General features: G+C 35.1%; 1 protein-coding gene across 7 annotated transcripts in view; it reads right to left on the bottom strand.

Annotated features, from left to right (window-relative positions):
* UTRN (utrophin) overlaps positions 1-13,568 on the bottom strand; it is a 446,823-nt gene that overhangs the window by 231,376 nt on the left and 201,879 nt on the right. For all 7 annotated transcript variants that reach the window (XM_036222314.1, XM_036222327.1, XM_036222319.1 and 4 more), the window contains 4 exons: positions 12,897-13,111; positions 10,693-10,810; positions 5,069-5,274; positions 3,504-3,658 (listed from right to left, as the gene is read on the bottom strand). In XM_036222314.1, the coding sequence (XP_036078207.1) occupies positions 3,504-3,658; positions 5,069-5,274; positions 10,693-10,810; positions 12,897-13,111 (694 nt within the window). The remainder of the gene's footprint in view (positions 1-3,503; positions 3,659-5,068; positions 5,275-10,692; positions 10,811-12,896; positions 13,112-13,568) is intronic.

The raw sequence follows: 13,568 nt of genomic DNA, 5'->3' as shown, positions 1-13,568 counted from the left end.
AATTTCAATTCACACAAAACATTTCCTTTGAACACTGATATTAAATGTCACACATTATGCTACAATAACCGTATTCCATGGGTAAGTATAATAACCCTTCACCCCTCCAGACTTGACTGCCAATAATGTATATTTAGAATACAGCTGGGAGATAAGAGATGAGCCATGGTCTGAGGCCTCTCAGAACCATTACAGAGAGCACAATGGCCACACACTGGAATGTGTTTATACTATTCATTACAGAGGCCCCCATGTATTTAATCAGATCTGGATTCTAAACTCTAATAAGATAAGAACCAATAAATGGGACTGTGAACAGGTCCAATAGGTGGGTACGCAGAGCAGTCACCAGCAATAGCTGACATTCTGATAGCAAAGAAGATAAATGAAATTAATTATCAAGAAGGTAAGCAGCCTGACTGCACAGACAAAAAGGCTTGGATTCCGATCTCAGTGCCGCCCATATGAACTGTGTGATGGTGCCTATTGCTTAACTTCTCTCTGCTTCAGTTTATTCATTGACATGCGATGGATGAAGACGCTGCCTGTCTCCTATGGTTGTTGTGAGGATTAAATGAAGTAATATATATGAAGAGCTTAGCACAGTACCTGACAATGAGAAGATACACAATAAAATTTATACACTACAAAGAAAGCACAAAATCTCACAAAGCGCAGCAGCCTGAATAAATTTACTACCAATTCTTCAGAACTCAGAGCATGATCATAAGTTAGCAGAGAAAAATATCATCTTGTTTTATGCTATGTGACTTCAAACATGTCATTAAACTTCTCTGAGCCTGAGAGCATTAGATTAGACCATACATTCTTAAGAGAGGTGTAAGTGGTTCTCTGGCAGGGCAAGGTGGGGAGGGGAATGGCAAAAAACTTACTGTTATATGTAAAGTACAACTATAAAGTACAGAAACAGATAAACAGGATACCCATGGCATTGAAATTTCATGAAGGCGAGGATCTAAAAAGGTTTCTTAGGGGCAGATAATGTTTAAAAACAAGGTTGAGAAATATTGGTTTAAATGAACCATAAAGTTGCACACAGCTCTTAAAGTTTCTTAATTCTATCTTCACAACAATAATGCCAAGAATTCAAAAAATGTTTAATGAGTTTATATATACTTTGTTTAAAAAGGCAAAGAAAGATTTTTATATTTTAGAAAAGGTTCCGATTAAAACAGTTAAAAACTGTAAACATCACTGTGTTTAAAAGAGAAAATTCTCTCAATATGGAGAAATCCCAGTTGTCACTCATGAAGGGATCCTGTGAGCGGCAGTTTTGTCGTATTTTCCCTGCTTCACAGATAACGGCATAACTCAGTCATGTCTAAATATTAATATAATTGTTAACCCCCCAAAACGGGGAATGAAAATAGAATAAGAACAACTACTTGTAGCGACCATAAAACTGGAACACTGTGGCTGTCTCAGCTATAATAAATGAAAGATCACCTTGGAATATAATTCATTTTTAATTGCCTCTTCCATCTATTCTAACTACAGCTGTAGTCTGTCTTAAAATATTTACGAAGTAAAAGCAAAAGAAGAATTGGAGGTGCTAAATAAAGCAGCCCTTACATTCCTACATGATCAATTTTTCTGGTATTGTTTACAACAAAAACAAAGTCATAACTCTTATACATGAGTTTTTGGAAACACAGATAAAGTACAACTAAGGACCATCTATCTGTCTTATTGTTAAAGCTGTGTTTTCTTTCTTAAATTGAGATATACCTGACATACGGTCCTGTATTTATTATTTTTGGTGTATAACATAATGATTCGATATATGTAATTCTGTGAAATGATTAGCAGAGAAAGTTTAGTTAACATTTACGCCAGTTATTTTACTTGTGATGAGAACTTTTAAGATCTACCCCCTTAGCGCCTTTCAAATACAAAATACAGTATTGTTAAGTATAGTCATCACGCTGTACATTACAGTACCAGAACTTACCATGTAACTGTAAGTTTGTCCCTTAAATCTGTTTTTTAATTTATTTTCTTCAGTTACAGTTGGCAATCAACATTATTTTATATTAGTTTCAAGTGTACAGCACAGTGGCTAGACATATAATTTACAAAGTGGTAAGTCTAGCACCCACCCGGCACCATACATTGATTCTATTCCTTACACTGTACTTACCAACTGTGACTATTTTGGAACTACCAACTTGGATTTTTTCCTCCCCTCATCTTTCCCATGGAGCCTTCTAACTTACCTAAAGCTATTTTTACTTCACCCTCTTCCCTGCCTTAGTTCTGGGATCCTGACTATATCCTAATAACTAGTTACAACAAAAGAAAAAGGGTTCTATCAGATGATAGAAAGATCAGTATTACAGATATGTTCTGCTTTGACCATCTATGAAGTTTTGTATTTGCCACCCCAGTCTTATTTACTCCAGAATCCTAGGTTTTTCTAGCATCATAGTCATGCTTACATACTGCCCTCATAATTCTCTTCTTTGAGATTTCCAAAAATGCACTTTAGAAATTCTAATTAAAAATGATATCCTAAGAATGTATAAAACGCCTCTATGTCAAACTGTTATTAAATATTAAATGCTTGGTCATACTTATTTACCAGTAATATACATCATAAAGTGTTCTAACATTATCCATTTTATTCATTGCAAAATAAATGCATTTTGATATCTTTGATTGCTTTCAGGTGGTTGCATTTGAATATATAAAGATGTGTGTGAGGAACCATAATTTCCCTTAGACACAGGCACTCCTGGCACTATGCAGGAGGTAAACACATTTTTACTGATGATGAATATAAATATGCCACCTCAAAGAGATGCTAACCTCTGTTTACAGGTCCTCAAGTCCTAGGTGTTCAAGTGACAGAAAAATGTCTCTTAGAAACACATATGCTATTTCAGGCTATATCAAATATGTTGACTAGACAAAGTAATGGAAAGAAAAAATTACAAATTCTTTGAAGCCCTAAATACCCATTAGCATATTTCAGGAGTTAGTGTTGGATCACATGTTCTCAGCCTCAATTGAGGGTAATCTGGCCAAACAGCACACTATTTTAAACACCATTAGGGATAATATTCCCCCCTAAAGCTGTAAATACTGAAGTATTTAGATCACAGTACTATAAGATGTACTCCATCAGAGTACCACAAGATGTACTCCAGGTAATACTATGAAGCAAAAAAAAAAAAAAAAAAAAAAAAAATAAAAAAAAAAAAAAAAAACAAAAAAAAAAAATCAGAATACATTAATGACCATTGGCAAGGTTTAGACTTATTCAAGGAAAAACTCCATTGCATAAATTCAAGTATATATTGTATAAATATATATTCTATATAAGTATGATAATACTAACTTAGTACAGTATAAAAATAGAAATAATAATAATAAAATGTACTTCTATCGGTCACATACTTTGGCATGTTTCCATGAGAAAGCCAAAGTAATCAAACTCTTTGCTGACAACATACATGTACCTGCCAGAGCCTTAGCATTACCTTTGTTTTAGATTGATCCACGATGTTTTTAAATACTCGGTGGTTTCTTTCACGTTCCTCATGTCATCATTACCATATTCTTCCAGCAGCTTCTGCAGAACGTTATCGAAGGCCATTACGACACCATCACCAGGACCCAGCTCTTTAAGCAGTATCTAAGGTGTAATTTCAGGTGCACGTGTTAGACTTCGCCACTCAGTAACTAGTATCACCAAAAAACACTGGTCCTCCCTATAGGTTTTAACATGTTTTAGACAGAGATATCTAAAGAAGGAAACAAACTATTAGACAAACTCTTGCACAGAAGCTCAATACAGAAGTGGAAAAGGAAAATGTCTAACTAAGAAAGGGACCAGGTACATAGGAAATGACACTTAAAAATTATCTTTTCCTCTTTCAGATATTTTATTTCCTCGAACTATTTGTCTTTTTTTCATTCCTTCTGCTATACATCTGATCCATATAGGGACATGCATTGCGCAGGAATGAATTTACCATAGAGTTCCCCTGTATGGAAAGGTAGCTCAACTGATGCTGAGCACGTCCACCTGCATTAGTTCCTTGGCACACTTTTTCAGTTTCTGAGAACCCCTGGATCAAGATGCTCCCCCTAAAATCTAAATGACAAATGAACATTTCTACAGTGCTTTTCTTGTAGAAATTAACAGAAAAATCCACTCTCAAAGTTTCAGAAGAAAATAACCATACTCAATTAGAAAAGAATATTCTGAATGAGAGGACGGAAGCATTGATGTCACTTTTAGTTGTATTCTTTTCGTTAAGTGTCAAGGGCTTTGCTGATTATTAGTTTTGAGTCATTCGATGAAAATAATCAGCAAGTATCAAAAACACAGAGCATGATCCAGGAATTCAGGACACCTGGCCACTTGCCTTTTACATTCTAAGCATGAGAAGTGTACATGTGTGAATAAAAACATTCATCTTAGGCCATCTGAAAGGCAAATGAATATCACACCAAAATATAAATGAACACCATAACCTCTAATTCAAGATTTTCTATGATGGTAGACAGAATTTAAAATGGCACTTTAAAAACACCATAAATGTTCAACATCCTAAACTCTAAAATCAAACTGATCACCAAAAAGGTACTTAACTCTGACGATATTGATAAAACAGTTTGATTATGAATTTATTAAAAGAAACTAATCTTACTCATTACCTTATTTGTTAACTACATTAGCCCTCACATGAAAGTCTCAGGAAATTTTATAAATAAAAATAACATTTAGGGTAAACATGAAGTGAGCAAAAAGATGTTCCTGGGATCCTGAAAATGTTCTTTCCAGATGCTGGTTTGTGGGTGTGCTCCATTTGCGATCAGTGAGCTGTAAATCTAAGATATACGCGCATTTCCATTTGTTATGCCTCCAGAAATTTTTCAGAAACCTTTCTGGTCAAATTCTCACTATATAAATTTCAATGTGTACTCTAAGACCTTGAGAAAACGTCATGACAAAAGTCTGAAAAATTACAGTCAAAAATAGAACAAAAACATACATCTAACAAATAGATACTGTCAAAAGATATCTAATCAGTCTTACTTGATTATCAGAAATTTGTTTGATAAGTGGATCCCTTCGGGCTTGTTGAAGAATATATAGGCGAGCCTCATATTTTCTCATAAGTTCTTCGGTCTCTTCCCTGTGGTCATCCCACTGAAGACTGTCGATAACCATGTCCTCCAGCTGCTGCTGCCGTAACTCAACACCATGCTGCGTGTTATCCCACTGGTTCTTGACCTTTTCCACTGAAGGAGGCGTGATAAAAGAAAAAAATCCCAGAAAGAAACTATCAGGAAGGAAAAAAGTACCTATACCAAACTTATCATAAATAAGACAATCAATAGAAAGGAGAAAGGAGGCTAGTTAATATACACATTTTAAAGGAATTTTAATACATGCTGGCTACACTAAATACAATTGATATCTGAAACCACTCTTGAAGAAATAATTTTGGATGAAACTCTATTTTAAATGCACTAAAATATCACAATAAAAAATATCGACTATTATAAACTGATGAAGGAAAAAAATTATAAGGAAAATAATATTCTATCCGATTTTATATTTACACACCTGATTTGACGAAGGCAGAGTTTAACGGTTTTTATGATGGAACACAGACATAGTCAACCACAAAGGAGATACTCTAAAGTAGTCTTAATTTTAAAAGAAAAACACTGGAAGAATATTTTTCACATTTGTTTTACTGTAGCATTAAGCCTCTCTACAAGGAAGTATTTTTATATGTTCAAATTTAAGAGAAAGCTAAAAATAAACAGGATTCAAGTTCTTTGTAGCCAGCAGCTCTTCTATCATTGAAAAAAAAAATCCACATTGGCTCTTTTCCTCTTTTTTTTATTGTTGCTTCTGTTTATCTTTCTTTCATTCTCTCTGTCTTTCTCTCTTCTCCCTTTTCTCCCTTCTGCTTTCTCCCCTTTGTTCTATCCTCTTCTCATTTTTAACATGGAGAAAAGAAAAGAGAAATCTAAGGAACAAACTTTTGGTTAATTATTCCAGGGAAATTCATGATCTTGAAGTACCAGTAGGCAATAGTTTTGAGTATCTTCAACAACCCATTGATAATAAGTAGGTAGAGAGTTAAAAACAAATGTCTATAAAATGTTTTGAATACCTGATAGACTGAGGGCTGTGGTACCAGACCAAGAAGAATTTAACTAGAAGAATAACATTCCCAGTGAGTTACAATGAGACTTTTTGGTAAAAATCTTGGGATAATAAAGGTTATAGCAAACTATAAAAGCTATCAATTTAAGATTGTTTAGAAAGCTGCAAATAATATTTACATGTAATAATTCCAAAAAAAAGAAAAAACTGTTCTACTGTTCTATGAGATATTTATTATATGCCATCTGTGTAAAAAAGAAGTCTAAAATTTTAGACTTCTAGCCAAAATAACAGAGTAAATAAATGCTTTGCTTGCTCCTCCTATGAGCATAACAAGATTACTAAATTATGGAACCACCAACCTCGGAAACCAACTGAAGACAAGCTGAACAGAAGTCCTATAACTAACGATATAAAAAAAGAAACCAAGTTGAGATCGGTAGGAGGGGCAAAAACGAGTAATGGACTGGTCCCACACCCACGTGTGGTGGTTAAGAATTGGGAGGGTTATCTCAGCTGCAGAGGTTCCCCCCTAAGGAGTGAGGGGTCCCAGCCCCATATCAGGCTTCCCGGCCCGGGGTTCCAGTGACAGGAAGAGGAGTCCCCACAATATGTGTCTGTGAAAATCCAGCAGGATTCTATCCAAATTAAATGAAAGGTTGCTATAAACCCAGGCAACCTCATAAAGGACCAGCACATAGACTCACTTGCTCACAAACACTCACCCTCAGCTCCAGCAAAGGGACAGCAGCTCAAAAGCACCAGGGACTTATGAGAAAGGACTGAACTGTCTGGCTTCAGGACAAGGGTTAGAGCAGCAGCTATCTCCCAGACAGAAGTGCTGGCAGAGGCCATGGTTCCTGGGACACACCTGAAGCACCCGGCTCAGGTGACCAGGGTGTCTGCCACTATTGAACTGCAGAGGAAATCTACTATATAAGGCTACCCTGCTAAGACTGGGATATGTAATAGATCTACCTAACACATAGAAACAAATACGGGGTGGCAGCCAAAATGGAGAGACAAAGAAACGTGTCTCCAATGACAGAAGAGAACAAAACTCCAGAAAAATAACTAAACGAAATGGAGGCAAGAAATCTACCAGATGCAGAGTTCAAAACCCTGTTTATGAGGATGCCCGATGAACTTAGGGAAAGAACAGATGAAGTCAGAACTTATATAAAGGAAAAGGAATAGAAAACATAAAGGAATAGAAAAAGAACCAGTCGAGATGAAGAATATAATAACTGAAATGAATAATACATTATAGGAATCCACAGTACATTTGATGAAGCAGAGGATCCACAATCAGTGATTTAGAAATTAAAGTAGCAGAAAACACCCAGAACAGTTATAAGAAAAAAAGAATCCAAAAAAATGAGGATAGTTTAAGGGGCCTCTGGCATAACATTGAGCATACAAACATTTGCATCATAGGGGTACCATAAGAAAGCGAACAAGGAATTGAAAACCAATTAGAAAAAATAATGACAGAAAACTTCCCTAACCTGGCAAAAAAGTAGACATATAAGCACAGGAAATGCAGTGTCCCAAATAAGATGAACCCAAAAAAGCTACGCCAAGATTCGTCATAATTAAAATGCCAAAGGTTCAAGACAAAGAGAGAATCTTAAAAGTAGCAAAAAAAAAGCAGTTAGTTATATACAAAGGTGCTTCCATAAGATTGTCAGTTAATTTCTCAACAGAAACTTCACAGGCCAGAAGGAATTAACACGAAATAGTCAACGTGATAAAAAGCAAGATTACTCTACCAAGCTTACTCTACCCAGCAAGGCTATCATTTAGAATCAAAGGAGAGATAAAGAACTTAGAATATAAGAAAAAGCTAAAGCAGTTCATCACCACCAAACCAATATTATAAGAAATGTTAAAGACTCTTTTTTAAGAGGAAAAATAAAAGACCAAAAATATTAATAATAAAATGGCAATAACTAAATGTCTATCAATAATTACTTTAAATGTAAATAAATTAAATGCTCCAATCAAAAGGCACAGGGTAGCTGAATGAAGAAGAAAATAAGACCTTTATATATGTTGCTTGTAAGAGACCCACTTCAGATCAAAAGACACACACAGACTAAAAGAAAATAGATAGAAAAATATATCTCATGTAAATGAAAATGAAAAAAAAAAAGCTGATGATAGCAATTCTTCTATCAGATAAAATAGACGTTAACACAAAGGCTATAACAAAAAACACAGAAGGACATTTCATATACGATAGCCAAGATATGGAAGCAACCTCAGTGTCATAGGATAAAAGGTATATAAATAGTAGCCATAAAAAAAAAAAAAAAAATGAGATCTTGCCATTTGTGATAACATATAAACAAAGAGAAACAGAAGGTATTAGCCTAAGTGAAATAAGTCAGACAAAGATAAATACTATATTATTTCACTGATATATGGAATCTAAAAACAAACAAACAAACAAACAAACAAAATAAATGAATAATTAAAACAAACTCATAGATACAGAGAACAAACTGATGGTGCCAGATAGGATAGGGTTTAGAGGACTGGGTGAAAAAGATGAAGCAAAATTAATAAATAGAAATTGACAGTTACAAAATAGTCAGAGGGATGTAAAGTACAATATAAGGAATATAGTCAATAATATTGTAGTAACTATGTATGGTGTCAGGTGGGTATTCAATTTATCAAGGGGACCACTTCATAAGTTATATAAATGTCTAATCACTATGCTGTACACCTGAAACTAATATACTATTGAATGTCAACTGTAATTAAAAATTTTTTTTAATTTTAACTTAAAGAGAAGACAATTTATCTTCTACTTGTCCATTTAAAAGTTACATAAAATACTTATGACTAATTCCGTTACTCATGCAATCCTTAATATTGAAGAAATAAAACTAAATAGAAGTGACAGCAAATACCATAGGTGTATCCTAAAAATAAGCAAATTATCCTATTCACTGTGAATAAGTGACTAAAACAGGATAATATTGGTAGCATACGCCAGCTAAGAATGGTTTTTCATACAATAAACAGTGACAAAGAATGCTGTCACTATGCACCTTCCACTCCAAAAAAGTTGAGAAAACACTGGGAGTTAAATTAGAAAGGTAAGATATTCAAGAGAAGTCTTATAAAAATACTTAAAAGAAACTCTGGACAAACAGAGAGCTGGTGGGAAAAAATGTAAGGCAGTAGAAAAAGCAAAATGGCGATGACTTTGTAAACAGTTTAGAGTCGCTGAAGCAGACAAGCTTCCTGGCCACCTGACGGGAAGAGGGATCCCTCCAGAGTTCTGTAACAGGCACAGCAATCAATCAATCAATCAAGAGAGGAAGAAAGAAGGAAAATGGCTCATTCAGTAAAACTAAACCAACAATGTGAGACCGAAGTTCTCTTCTAATTCATCTGTTGGAACAACCTTGTTGCTATCTCATTTATTTTGAAATCGAAACATACTTTTTATAGGAGGAATAGTTGACATTTCCCCTTGAAAAATATGAGAGGAGGTAATATAATACATTCCACCTTATATTATGTCACAAATATTTATCAAGTACATAATTTGTATCAGGCACTAAAAGGTGCCCCAGGGCCAGAAAGATAAATATTAACAATTTATGGAGGGGAGAAAGAATTAAAGTAACTGTGAGATTCAGAATGAAATTATGGGGGAAAAGGCCATGGCCGATAAAGATAGAAAACAGTTCACCAGGGACTAGAAGAGGGGTGGGAAAGACTTTATAAAGAGGAGGTGACATTTTAGCAGCTGAGTAGTATTTCACCCGGGGAGGAAAGGCCAAGAGGGAAAAAAATAATGTGAATAAAATTAAGCTAAGAAATGTCAGGATGCTTTAAAAAATAGACATAATACAGAATAGGCACAGATGGGCCCAGGGGCTAGAGTGGGAGAAGGGGCGCTGAAGGCAGGCTGTACCATCCGAGATAACATTCTCAGGTCTGAGTTTTATATGCCGTACAGATTTAGCAGATGCTTTTAAGACAGAAAGCAAACTTGAAACAAAGATTGTGGCTGCGGTTGTTTTGTATGTTTATCGTTTGTTTGGTTTAATTGTGTTTCTAAGTAAAGTGTTCCCAAATTAGTTCCAGGCCTGAAGGAACATAGTAGTTGCTCAATAAATATTTTTGGAATGAATTTTGAGAAGATGAGTTAAAAGACACAGTTAAGATGTAGTGTTAGTAAATGAATTATAAGGGAAGAATGGATTTGCATTCCTATAGGTTTCTCTAACTTTTTTTTTCTTGCTTCTTTCAAAAGAAATGCCAACTTAAAAGCAAACAATATAATGAATCGGTAATTACTTAAAAGTAATAATGTTAATACTTTAAGGAAGTAATGAGAGAACTGTGACAATGTTCGCAAAAAAATTAAAAAAACAAGGGAAAGCTATATTTATAGAGAGATAAAGAATATCAAATAGCAAATAATAATTTCTGGTTAAATAATCCTCGAAAGTCTATGTGTGACCATTTACAGTGAAAGCGGATGATGACACATAATTTGTTTTAAAACTTACATTTTTCTGTGATTGCTGTTCTCACATCTGAACTGGAAGCTTTATTTTTCAAATTCTGAGCCAGTGTAAAAACATAATCAAGTTGAGGATGGCGTTGTTCTAAGTCGGCCTTTGTGATCTGTTTGAGAAGAAATGACTATGAATGCAATAAGGCCACACAATAAAATCACTAACGCAGCAAAACTGACGTGCTGACATCAAAGTTGTTTTTCTCCTATAAAGGACAGTGAGGCATTGGTGACGTGGCAGAGAAAGTGAAGGATGTAAAGTCATGGGTCCTAGGTTCAAATCCCAGCTCTGATACTTACCATCTAATTCACCGGACAAGATTTCCCTTCTTTTTTTCTTCACAAAAAGAAATAATGAAATACTTACAGTTCAGTCACATCATGTCTGAGGAAATTAAATGAATAAAGTCCCTTTAAAAACGAAAAATGGTCTGAAAACCTTAGCAGTGATTTCTGCAAGTAACGCCTTGCATATCTATCCTACTTCAGATAGGAACAGAAACTAATGTCACCTACAGGATGGGGGTGAGGTATAACAAAAACACTAATTGGAATGAGAGCAAACTAAATAACTTCAGACACGGTAAACTGCTATTCTAGAGTTTCTCTCAGTACAGAAAAATATGGGAGAAAAGTTAACAATAACAGAAAAATAGTGTGATTTAAGTATAGAACTAAAAAATAGCCATAAAGATTAGAAAATACAGTTTCCAACAAGTACAAATATTGTTGTACCTATTGTAAAGATTTTCTCCCAGCTCTTTGTCTTTATGAATTCACTAATTTTGCAGACTTCAGTTATTCTTACAGTGTCAAATATGATTTCTAAATGGATTATTCACTTCTAATCCTGAATCCCAGAGAGTCATTTCAATGAATGCTGATCATTTCCTTCTAAATGGCATAAGAACCTCTCAACACAATACATCCAAAACTAAATCAACGAAACCCTTATCCAACATTTCATTTCTTCTATTCTTTATTTCCACTAATTGCAGCAGCAGCAGCTTAGCCACTCAGAAAGGGCTCTTCCTTGTATTAAACATCTCTTACACTATTCTCAGTCTTCCTACTAAAGTAGAGCACTGTTATCATCAGTCTCCAGCTACAATTTTAAAAAGAAAAAAGGTAAAAAGAGGCTTACCCATTGCTTCCAGACTGAAAGTACGAGGGCTTTGTGTAGCTTACAAGCTCCTTCAAAGAATGAACTTGAGCTGCCTTTGCTATCTTACTTCCTACTACACTTGCTGATTGCACAAATGTTGACCCAACGTCCTTCACGCTCCCCCAACTCATGCCTTCATTTGCTCTGCTCCCTGTATCGGAATGCCATTTGCTTTATCCCTAGATGTCAAAATCCCATACAGTCTGACTGTTATCATTGTGGAAGTACCTCCCTTCCTCATCCAGGCTCCCTTAAAGGTCACTCGTACCTGCCCTGTGGCTTTTAATACACTCTGCTTTACCACAGAGACTTGTCTACCGATATGCATTCGGTGCCTCCATCTCAGTTTGGGCATATTTGCAATTTGGGGGATAAATTCGGTACCTACCTCAAGAGATTGTTAAACAATTAAATGAAGTAATACACATAAATTGCTTAGAAAAATACTCAGCACACATGAAGAGCTTAATAAAAGTTAACAATAACATCGTTTTTTTGATTCGTTCCCAATTTCTACCTCGTTTATTCTTTTTAGTATCCCTATATAACACACAGCCCAGAATCTAACACACACTGAATGTGGAAAAAGAATTTTACAAACTGGTATTAGATGGTATATGTATACTAATAAATCATAACCAGAACTCACTTCCAATGTCAGCAATTAAAACAAATAAGCTCATGAAACACAAGCTGAAAAGGAGCTTTAGGAAATGATCCTGTGTCACGCTAGACATTAACTGTGACACATTTATACTGATGTGGCTAGATTTACAATATCAGTTTTAGATCTTCAAAAAGTACATTGTGTCTGTGGCTCTACTGGTAAAGCATATCAGATCCAAAGAGTAAAAATTAAAAATGCAAGAAAAGCTTTACTCTTCAGAGCTAGCCTGGGACGGCTGCTTGACAGATAAAGAATCTGTAGAGATCATTCTCGCAGAATTTAGGATAGACAAGGAGAGCCAAACCGATGTTGTCGCCCGTGCACTGTGGTGTTCCCACGACAAGCCTCTACACCGTGCACCTACTTTCATTCTGGAAACTGTCTTATTGATCTCTTCTATATCCCCGACGGTGACGATGTTGGACTTCAGCATCTGGTCGATCAATACCAGCCAGTCGGCTAGTTCTGTTATCGTTCTATCCAGATCAGCAGGAACTGAAATCTCCAAAGGACGAGGAGACTGCACAGGAATATCTGATGTGGATGATGCTAGCACCACCTTTTGGATACCGGGATGAGCTGAAATTAGAATGTAGCAAAGCGTTAATAAATCCACAGGATATTCTGATTGTGGTGGTACGACGGTGACGTGTGTATGTATTTTACATGAAATTTAGTTTAAGTAAAAAAAAAAAAAAGGTAGATTTTTATTTTTTCATGCTGAAATGGCAATGGTATTCCTATAATATCTATGATCTTGGCAGCTGTAAAGCAAATTAAACACACAGTCTCAAAACATTTTACGGCAGCAATAACTCAGAAGTAACACTGATACCAAGAGAAAATAAAATAAAAATACATTAACTGGGAAAATTAGGAGTGTTATTTTGTCAAGATGTTTACCTTAATAATAAAATCAATTTATTCATACTTTTCTTTTTCACTTAATTTTAAAACATGAGCATTACTCATTCTTAATGTACATCACTGTGGATACCTATGGCAATAATCTACATATAAACCCACTAACTGTTAA

The sequence above is a fragment of the Rousettus aegyptiacus genome, unplaced genomic scaffold (assembly GCF_014176215.1).
Source record: "Rousettus aegyptiacus isolate mRouAeg1 unplaced genomic scaffold, mRouAeg1.p scaffold_m13_p_1, whole genome shotgun sequence".
In the NCBI taxonomy this organism is placed as follows: domain Eukaryota; kingdom Metazoa; phylum Chordata; class Mammalia; order Chiroptera; family Pteropodidae; genus Rousettus; species Rousettus aegyptiacus.
Note: the sequence above shows the minus strand (reverse complement) of the source record. Positions and strands in the feature narration are given on the sequence as shown.